General features: G+C 36.7%; 1 protein-coding gene across 2 annotated transcripts; it reads left to right on the top strand.

Moving 5' to 3' along the window:
* The first annotated feature begins 7207 nt into the window (after positions 1–7207).
* On the top strand, positions 7208–10394 carry LOC113349533 (protein NUCLEAR FUSION DEFECTIVE 4-like). Of its 2 annotated transcripts, none has more exons than XM_026593503.1 (2): positions 7208–9697; positions 9778–10394. In XM_026593503.1, exon 1 carries the CDS (start codon positions 7694–7696, stop codon positions 9383–9385), a length of 1692 nt encoding a protein of 563 aa, XP_026449288.1. In that variant the 5' UTR covers positions 7208–7693; the 3' UTR covers positions 9386–9697; positions 9778–10394. The 2 variants fall into 2 exon arrangements, with proteins under 2 accessions (XP_026449288.1, XP_026449289.1); XM_026593504.1 differs by having other exon boundaries at positions 7208–10063; positions 10211–10394.
* The last annotated feature ends 557 nt before the right edge of the window (positions 10395–10951 follow it).

The following is a 10951-nucleotide window of genomic DNA, read 5'->3' as shown; positions in this document are numbered from 1 at the left end:
TCATCTTTTGTGCAGTAATTCTACATTTTATCCCATATTCTGTATTTTCATTGTTTTCAAGAATAAATATTTTTCTTACTTAATTTTGCATTTTTAGGTAATAAATAAAGTCTGGATGAATTGCGGAGCGGAATAGAGCAGAAAAGTAGTGAAAAGCCGGGAGGAATTACGCAAGGAAGCCGCAAAGAATGGAGCGCACGTCCAAAAAGATGGAAATGGGCTCAAGAAGGAAGAATTGTTCTTAAGGAAGATATGGGCTTGGAATACCCAAGGCCCAAAACCCTTACCCAAACCCATTTTCTATATCCATACCCGCCTCCATTCTCAGCCGTTAGATTGGATCCATCTCATCATCCAATGGTCGCTTCTTCATCGTGCATCAAAATCTGAAGTCCCTGCAAAACACTACAACACCTAACTCCATCTGGTGTCGTTAATTTTGTTGTATTGTATAATCCAACGGTCGCTACAGGATCCACTTCATCTCACCATCAGATTGATCTTTCATCTCCATATCCCACGGTCGAGATTCGCCAAACATCTAACTCGATGATCCCGCTACACACCATAGCGACCGAACCCTACACCCATTAGCCAAACACACCCTTCTCCCAAAACCATCGAATCCATCTTCTTCCCCTCTTCTGCAACAGTGACGCTCCCCCCAAATCACTCCACCATCTTCTCCCACAAATCACTCCACCATCTTCTCCCCCCCAAATCATTCACCCATCACCATTCGAGCCATCATTCCCCTACTCCTCTAGCTTTCTATAACATCAATTCATCGATCTTTTCCTCTCACAGGAACCCTAGAAGAGAAATTGATGAAATAGATGAGCTAGAAAAGCAATTAGGGCATGGGAAGAACAAGAGAAGCATCAGGAGAAGGATTGGAGGCATGGGTCGACATCCACCAGTGTCAACAGTGATTAGGTAAATTTTAGTAATTTTTTATAAGAACCCTAATTTTTCTGATTTGGGAATTTTTTGGGGAAATCAATTGTACGTCTAATTGAAGCATGGGTTAGTCTATTAGGGTTGTTATCATAGTTAGGTAGGATTTTATTTGATTTATTTTGTATTTTCACCAAACCCTAATTGGACTGATGTAGTCCTGATTTTTGGGGATTTTGTTTTTGGGTATAAATAGGTGTAAGGGTTGTGAATTAGGGGGGGATGTTCTCTGGACTAGCCAGTAGAAACTTGAAACAAAATTCATGCAATTCCAAATTTCAGTTCATCTATGCAGTTAACAGTGAAAGTTGTGCTTGTTTTGATTTATTTTGAATGTTGATTATTGTGTTTAATTTATCTTATATTATGAATGTTATTGTTATTATCATGTGTAGTATGAGCTAATTAGCAACAAGCTGAGGCTCTGATGAAGCCTTGGTGCATTGTCAAATGGTAGATTGCTAGGATAGGATGCCATATGCTTGCTTTTCTTGTGCATTGGGAAGAAAGCAGTGCTATGATTGCTTGTGATTGATTGTGCTGTCAAAAGACAGTCAATACTAGGGGTATTTCTGTTAGCAAGCTGTTTTTCTTTCCTTTCTATTGTATGCATTGGACTCAACTCAACCTAGGAATATGCTATCTGATTAGGACACCAGGTGGAATCTAAGCCTTAGCTTAGCCACAATTCCTTTTTTTTTTTCAGTCACTCAAGTTCAGTTCTGTGTGCTTTCAGTTCAGTTTATTTTCTTGCCTTTTTTTCTTGCATTTTGAAGCCTTTTGTGCACTGAAGTCAGTGCACAAACTCACCTCTGCCCTTGGCTTCCAAGACTTGGTTCTTAGCTGCTTTACCTTGCTGTTTTCTTTGCTTTACCTTGCAGCCTTGGTTCATGCCATTTGCCTTCTTTGTTTCACTGCCACTATAACATTGTGAAATTGTATCTTGTTTTACATCATTTGCTAGCTTAGGAAAACTTCTTGTATGCTCCCACTCCCTGTGGACTTTCCCCTGCTTTCCTTCCATTCTATAACTTGACCTGTATACTTGCAAGCTTCTGTGTGTCTTTGCCTGTCACACCAATAGTGATATGTCATTACCTAAGAAGGTTATGTGAAAGTTCTAAAAAAAAAAATCAAAACAACCACCTCGAGTTTCCAACTAATCTTTTTTAAATAACGACATTCACATCATATTGGAAAATAATTTATTGGTTGAGGGACCATGAAAAAATTAACAAAACGGGATCTAATATTACAAAATTCTTTTTTCTAACAACTTGATTAATAATATATTACTTTTCAATCGAAAAATAAAAAATCAACTTAGATCCAAAAATCTTGCTACCAATCCCATCACATGTTAGTTAGATTATTAGTTAGATTATTAATAACAGTGACATACAAATAGAAGCAAAATTCTCCCAAAACAGACTGCTTTAACTAGGGAAATAGTGAACCTCACCTAGAAATAGCGAGTCCCAGATGAACAGTTATAGGACCCAGCATCTCCTTCCGTGAACTTTTCTTTGTGGTTTTTTAATCCTTTATGATTAGTTAATATGATAATGGTTTCAAATATTGACATGTACGTATTATTTTCGTTCAACAAGCTAACCGATTCAAATTTCACAGAGACTATCGACGACACATTTTTATTTTTATTTGTATCAAGTTGGCACTTACAGACTTTATATTTCAATTATACGTTGTAATTAAAATAAATTATGTGACAATTACATTGGCTTGGCTCGAGAACCCAATGTAAATGCAACCTAAACTCTTAAGTCTGAACCACGTAGTTTACTTTAGGTCATTGGAAATGGCCAAGAAAGTCCAATTATTATTGGTTTTTTCATCAAAGGAAATATCTTTTTTTATGGGTACTCATAAAAAAAATTGATTCACTGTCTTTCTTTCTCTTTTGTCTTTGGAAAATAAGTTTCTGAACCAACGTGGAATATTGTATAGGAAAAACTGAAATGTGGGTAAAGCTTCCCAGTAAACAAGGGCACATGCGGATGGTTTTATTTTTAAGGAGAGGATATGCTTTTTGATTGTAAGGGAGAAATGGTCACTCAAATAAAGGGTTGCAAATATAACAGCGCATATCAAAATTATACATGCACAGCGATATCCGCAAATAATCAGAAGGTCGAATTCTTGAATAGAGAGAATAATGTTCATCTCCTCTTGTATTCTTTTTATTAATAGGAAATTAAAGGAGATTTTATTTTCCTCTCTAATGAGAGATTTTAACCAATTAGGATAACTCTTCTTTCACTTAAAGTAGGTAAGATTTTCATAATGTATGTAAGTTACATTAATTGGTGCGCTGAAGAAAGACCTTTTATATGGTGATTTGGTTGTCAATTATCAATGACGCTTCAATAGATGCTCGATTTGATAGCCAAAGATTGGTAGTCACTAATTGGTGTTATGCAACATCAACTCGATAAAAGCAGATCAAATTCTTCCCAAATTTCTTCAAATTAAAACAAAATTTTAGAATATGGTGTAAAACGGTAACGGTTAAGATCAGTTATAGTATTTTCTCCAAAATATTTTTCAATCGGGAAATAAATGGACTTCAGTAAAATAGTTTGAGCTGAATTCGTTTGAAATTTCAGGTGGCCACACCATGGACATTTCATCTAGTTTTATGATAAATTTATCCGTAGACAAATCTCAAACTCTTACCACAATGTCCGAAAACATCAATTAACTCGATGAAAGCATATCGAATTCGTCTCCAATTGCTACAAATTAATACAAAATTATAAACTATAGTGAAAAATAACTCATGGTGTAAATCCCAACTCAACTCAAAGGTTTACAATCAATTTCTGCGTCATTCCATCTAAGCAAATTCAAAGCCAACTTTTTCATAAGTTTTCAAGCAATTTTTGGGTTGTACCCGTCATCTACCGAATCTCCAACCACGGGCAAACCCAAAATATATATAACATCGTTTGGAATTATTACTAGTTCGCCAATAGGGAGATGAAATGTGTCAGTCCTGAAATAGACCTCTCCATGAATGCGGAGACGGAAACTCTATCGAACTCATGGCAGGAACTCTAACTTCATTGTATAATCCCGAGTCAAGCACAATTTCTTGAACCTCCTCACATTCCTCGTCCAACTGCCAACTTGACATTGTTTCATAAAGATTGGGGAACTTCAAGATTCTAGCATCATTTTGAGGATCATACATAGTAAAAGTATATTGGTCAAAACTACAACTTCACCATTACCCGGTGATGCAAAATTTTGGCAGCGACGTGGTATGTGTATCCAAATATGACTTCACCATTATCCCTAGGAAGCCCATCACCGACCTCTTCAAGTGGAAGCAACTGGTTAACAATATTTTTCTTGGTCTTTTTTCCTTCTCGGACACTTTTTCCTCCCGTTCTACTGAATGTGGTTCCTCAATGTGTTCCTCATCAACTTGGTCATCAAAATTATCTAACAGTTGTTCCTCGATAACCACTTATGTTCCACCAATATTAGGTCGTGAAGGTGCTACATCATTGGGTGAATCAGAATATTTTGCAATTGATTCCATGACAACAATTTCTTCTATCGATTTGTAATTTTATCACCAAATACTTCGGTTGTAATCACATGCACCTTCATTCTGTACCTGGGATTAAATGTTTGGTTTTTGTCAATTTACTATTAAAACGTAATTGGGTAACATCACAAATTAACATAACTAACACAAAAAGACAACAATTCAAATTGAGGGAGTGGCAGTTAATTGGTTACCATTGTGCAAGTGGAGAAACTAGGGAATCGAAACGATTTGGTTTCTTCAGATTCTGGTACTTTCAATTGAAAGCACAAAGAATACATAACAGAAACCTCATATGCCTTTTCTAATATACAGATATATTCGTTTGTTGTAGAACAAATCATGGCCGAAACACAGTCGCGACCAAATCTCTGAATTAATAAAGACAATTTCTGTCAAACATCCTGAATGAATTAACGTCTTGGAAGTTGGGATGAATATTTCTAAATATTCATGATGTTTGTTCATCTTTGTTGACCAGTAAAATCAAAAGGGATCGATCATAATATCAACCTAAGCGTCTGAACTAAGCATTGGAATAATTCTAAAAAGAAAAATAGACGAGTTTCCTGTTCGATGGTGTTGTTCACTAAATGGACGAACAACCTGCAATCCATGGACGCCATTAAACAAATTCAAAAGAAAATTACAAAATTATTCGAGTCAAAACAAAAATTAAAAAGATGACGGAGAATCACCTAGGATTTCGTATTGGTGATATTTATTCATTTCTTCCTTTATCTACTCGTTAAAAAAGGTGTTTCTCCCAAACTTTTTCGGATGACTACAAAATTATAATGAAGTAGTACTTCGATTATCAATCTGGTTCGTTTATCTACAGTTTTAATAAAAATAAAAGGATGATTCTGGTAATCTTTGATCAGCGAACTTCTTCGAATTTGAAGAAAAGTTCAAAAAACTTTACGACAGTGGAAATGTTCGAGTAGTTGAGAATTCTATAAATGTTATTCAAATATAGTATACCTACTTCATGATAAATTGTACAAATGTAATACGAACAATTCAAGGATAAGATCATCATTTGGGTTTTCAGATGAGACATCCATTATCAACCTTTACCTGGAGTCGGTATGTTTAAGCACAAACCATTTTTCAAAGAAAACTCAGCTGGGGCCATCATGGCCCATAGCTCTATTAGTGGGCTTTTATTTTCTCGGTACCAAAAATGGAACGTTTTTTTTGGGGACCATGGTTATTTTGGGGGGACCATGGTTTTATTTTGGGTAAAGACATTAGAAGTAAATCTAGGTCACCCCTTATCTAGATATTTATATTAATACCTAAATTACCCTCTTGATTAATTTTTTGGTAATGATTAGTTAGTGTTAGTTAGTGTTAATAACAGTTAGTGTAGTGATTACTAAAATGATTAAGTTAAAGATAATTAATGAGATTAAAAAATCAGATGGCTTTTTCTAAAAAGAAGCAAAATTATTGAGAGTGTAAAGTTGGAGAAGAGGAAGAAGGAAAACATGAAAAACAAAGGATTTTACTAACCACAACCGGAGGAAGAGTATTTGGGTACCCAGGTATGTTTCAAACTTAGATAATGTTGGTTGAATTGCTCCAAATTTTCAAAAAACTGTAAATTTTTAGGGTAGATTTGGGCTTGTTCGGTTACCTTATGTGAAGTACAGGTTACCGAACTCATCTGAAAGTGTATTTCGGTTACCTTTTCCATATACGCAGGTTACCGAACTCGTTCTTTAATGGAGGTTTTTAGTTGTTCGGTTACCTTTTCCATACACACAGATTACCGAACTTTGTTTATAGGACTTACAGAGTAATGTTCGGTTGGTTCGCAAACTTTAACCCAACAACATATCTAACCGAACTCCACATGTATGCAATTAGTGAAGAGTTCGGTTTGTCAAGAATTTTTGCGAACAAATCGAACATAGTGGAACAAGTTCGGTTAAATTGAAACTCAACATAGTAGGCAAAATAACACAGTTCGGTTACATTGGAAAAAAAAAAATTCTTTTTGGAATATGAGTAGAGTTCGGTTACTAGATAGTTTTAGAAATTTTTGCGAACCAACCGAACAAGGTAGGTAAAGTTCGGTTATATCATAACTCAACATAGTAGGAAAAATAACACAGTTCGGTTACATTTTTTTTTGTATTATGGGTAGAGTTCGGTTACTAACTAGTTTTAGAATTTTTTGCGAACCAACCGAACTCCGAGTTCAGTTATGAAAAATTAAATTCGTGATAATCGAAGTGTTCTTCGTGTTCTTGGTTTCAGAATGTTCGGTTACAAAACTAGCTTTTTTAAAACTATTCCTAACCGAACATGCCACTTTAACATCCATTTAAACCATATTTTGATGATTACTACTCAATTTTCCTATCCAAAAACGAATTAAAAAGATTGATGGGTTTTTCAATCGAACGAGGAACGTCAAGGAAAGAGAGAAGAAGAAGAGAATAAACTTTTTTTCAAAACTAAAAATTTTCGATTGCTCTTTTGATTTTGATTTTGGTTAATAAATTCATTTAGATTAGATGTATATTATTAAATTAATATAGTTATTAAGTTAGTTTTAATTAAAATTAAAATAAAGGATAAATGGGTATTTACCTAACTTTGGAACATCCCTTATAAATACAGGGATGTTAGCCTAATAAGATCATGGTCCCAAAAAAAAAAAACAATGGTCCCTAAAAAATCGTTCCAAAAATGGGAATCCGCCCTGTTATCCTCGTTCCTCGATGCAATTGCAAACCAGACGAAATATTTTCAATGAAACCATCATTTATGCAAGAAGGAGAAGAAGTGGTGGACATGTCGGTGAGATGAGAAGTCAGATAATTTTGAATTTCTGCTCCACCCTGATCAACCCACCAGTTTCATTTTTAATAGCTTTATTTCTTGCAGACTGTTTCTTGCCATTGTTTTGCTGGACAGGTATTAATTGCTGTACATGTTTACCCAAATCGTTACAGTAGTGTGAAGCTTTCAACGCTCACAAACGTAAGATTCAGCCATGGCAGTAGACTCCACCGATTCTACTACCTCTAGCTGAATTCATCTGTGACGTAATGCATCACAATTCTGATTTCTTCAGAAATCAATTTCATTGTAATCGCAGAAGAGGAAGAAATTTTTAACTGTGGGGGTTTGATAGTACTAGGAATGGCAGGGGAATCAAGAAAATGGATGATTCTAGTAGCAACAATATGGATACAAGCATTTACAGGTACAAATTTTGATTTCTCGGCATATTCATCAAATTTGAAATCAGTTTTAGGGATTTCACAAGTTCAATTGAATTATTTAGCAACAGCTTCAGATCTTGGTAAAATTTTTGGTTGGTCTTCTGGTTTAGCTCTTCTGTATCTACCCCTTTGGTCTGTTCTTATCTTGGCTGCTTCTATGGGTTTCATTGGTTATGGTTTTCAATGGCTTCTTCTTCAGAATCTCATTTCTCTCCCTCATTACATTGTATTTCTGCTATGCTTGTTGTCTGGGTGTAGTATATGTTGGTTCAATACAGTTTGTTTTGTATTATGCAATCAGAATTTCCCTACAAATAGAGCTTTGGCATTGTCTCTGGCCATTAGTTTTAATGGACTTAGTCCAGCAATTTACAATCTTGCTGCCAAATCCATTTCCTCGCAAGAATCTAGTGTTTATCTTATTCTTAATGCGCTGCTTCCGCTCATTGTATCTTTTGCTGCTCTAGTTCCAATCCTTCGTCAACCTCCAGTACAGACCTTACCCCAGGGCCAGGATGCTGTTCGTCGAGATAACTTCATATTTATTAGTCTTAATATCCTTGCTGTTTTTACTGGTCTGTACCTTCTGTTGCTAAATTCAGTTACCGCATTTTCTTCAACTGCAAGGATAATCTTTGGTGGTGCACTTTTTTTGCTTGTTCTTCCCTTGTGTATCCCTGGAATTGTATATGCCCGTAATTGGTCTCTGAAGAATGTCACTGCGAGTTTTCGTTTGCAAGGTTCTGGTTATAACCCTGTTGACGTTGATGATCACGAGCTTCATAAAGAGTTGCTTATAGGGCAGGATGAGTATTACAAGAATTCGATGAATGGTACTATGAAGAGCAAGGTGACTGTGAAGAATCGGTTGTTGGTTCTTGGAGAAGAACACCCTGCCAGAGTTCTTGTTAGCAGATTGGATTTTTGGTTGTACTACGTTGCTTACTTTTGTGGAGGTACAATTGGGTTAGTATACAGTAATAATCTAGGCCAAATTTCACAGTCCCTTGGGTTTGCTTCCAAAACTACTGAGCTCCTTACTCTTTATTCATCATGCTCCTTCTTCGGTCGATTGCTCTCTGCTTCCCCTGACTTCTTGCGGGAGAAGCTGCATTTTGCAAGGACAGGGTGGTTGGTAATTGCACTCTTACCTACTCCAATTGCATTCTTTTTGCTCACTGCATCGAGTAGTGAGAGGGCATTGGAAGCTGGTACAGCCTTGATTGGATTGAGCTCCGGGTTTATTTTTGCAGCTGCAGCTTCTGTTACTTCGGAGTTATTTGGACCCAACAGTATGGGTGTCAACCATAATATACTGATCACAAACATCCCTATTGGTTCTCTTGCTTATGGATTACTTGCAGCAGTGGTTTATGACAGTAATGTTAAATCATCTGGATTGACTATCATGGAAGTAGTTGACGGTGTATCGATTTGTATGGGAAGACAATGTTACTTGCAGACATTCTTCTGGTGGGGTGTTATCTCATTGCTTGGATTGTCATCTAGTAGCCTTCTTTTCTTGCGCACAAAACCTGCTTATGATCGCTTCGAAAAGAATATGATTCTAACAACTGATAGTGCTTACCGGAACCTTCTTTTCCCATAATGCATCTTGTTGTTAAACAAGACCCAAGCCGATTTAGCTAAGAAAGTTTAATGATAATGAGGAAGCCTTCTTAGGTCAAGATACCAAGTCTCTTTGGTAGAACGCATTTTCTCCAGTGGATGATGAGTTGTTTCCTGAAAGGGATATCGAAGTTTTGCGCATGTCAGATGGTGGTGAGACAGCTCTAGGCTCTAAATTCAAGCTTCGTCAGCTGCTAGACAATCAAAATCAACAGCTGCTACGTAGGTTGTTTCTCTGCAGTATGACTCCACCGGTGTTGAAGATAACTGATCCATTTCCTGAATTCGTGTTGTAAGTAATTTCAGAACTGAAATGAGTTAGATTTATTTTGGGGGCCTGAACAATAACGTTTTTTTCTTCCAACCTTGAAGGTGAAGGGGTTGATGCATATAAGTACTTAAATTCCATTCGGCTGGAGCTTTCTACTCAGGTATGAACATGTTCCATATCTGGATAGAAGAGCTCTCTACTCACCGTTCTAGGATACCTGTGCAGTTTTGTGTTTTTACCAAATTCAATGGAACAACACAATGTTTTTGATCACCACTGAATTCACTGGATTGTTAACATCAACGGCATTTGATAACTCCTGCTGTAGTCAAAGAAAGATCAAGGCAACAGGGCTGGTTTTGGCTGTTTTGATCCCCATGCGTTGGCGTAAGTCTAACGATCTGGACTCAAATTAAGGCTAATGTCCCTGTAATAAATGCGGAATGTCGCTGTTTAAGCAAACATTGTGAGTGGGTTATGGCCCTATCTAAATTAGCAGTCATTTTCTTCTAAAGCGATTTCGTTTGGCTACAGTACTTTTAGGTATTGCATGAGGACCACTGAGAACCCAAAGGGACGGATTAACAAATAGATGACGATAAAAAGCGATATACAAGTTGGGGTTGATAATCTTATGGATGTAACATATTTTATGAGTATCTGTGGATGTAATGTTCGAAAGCTTTTTTTTTTTGAAGCAGAAAGGTAGTTTGAAAAATAGGAGTAGTTTCTGTGGTAAAGACTAAATAGTGGTTAGGAGGAGGAGCCATCCCTTCGACATGTCCACTCTTCTTCATGGTCTCTTTTCATACTTCGTATGAGGGCATCCGAGGAGGATAAGTTATGTGTGACACTCAAACAGAACGAGCCGGCCTAAAGCATTGGCCAAAGGATTTTGTGAACCCACCTCCCTTTACACCTCTCCGGTCTCCATCTCACAACTGTTGTTTGACTTGTTGGATATTCTTTTCCGTCTATAAGGTGATACCACACAAAAGGGGCTCTGCGTTTATTAATCCTAATGGCTCGCCAATTGTCAACTGATCTCGCATTTTCTGTGGCACTCATGCAGAGGATAATGATCACTTGTTCCTCCATTGTTCTTTTGCCTCTAGAAGATGGAGCTTCTTTCAAAATGGTGCAACAAGAGTAGTCCTTACTCCTCATCAATCTGTTTTGGATGTCATCTCTAATTTGGAAAAGGATTCCCAACCCACTAGTATTATGTGTAAACAAAAAGTCGTCAATCCTCCGCCAAAAGAATGACTAAGCAAC

This window comes from Papaver somniferum, chromosome 2 (assembly GCF_003573695.1).
Source record: "Papaver somniferum cultivar HN1 chromosome 2, ASM357369v1, whole genome shotgun sequence".
Taxonomy (NCBI): Eukaryota; Viridiplantae; Streptophyta; class Magnoliopsida; order Ranunculales; family Papaveraceae; genus Papaver; species Papaver somniferum.
The sequence above is the reverse complement of the archived record's forward strand: the minus strand, read 5'-3'. Positions and strand labels throughout refer to the sequence as shown.

Coding starts and splice junctions, on each gene's coding strand:
- LOC113349533 (XM_026593503.1), top strand. CDS start 7,694: ATGGCAGGGGAATCAAGAAAATGGATGATTCTAGTAGCAACAATATGG.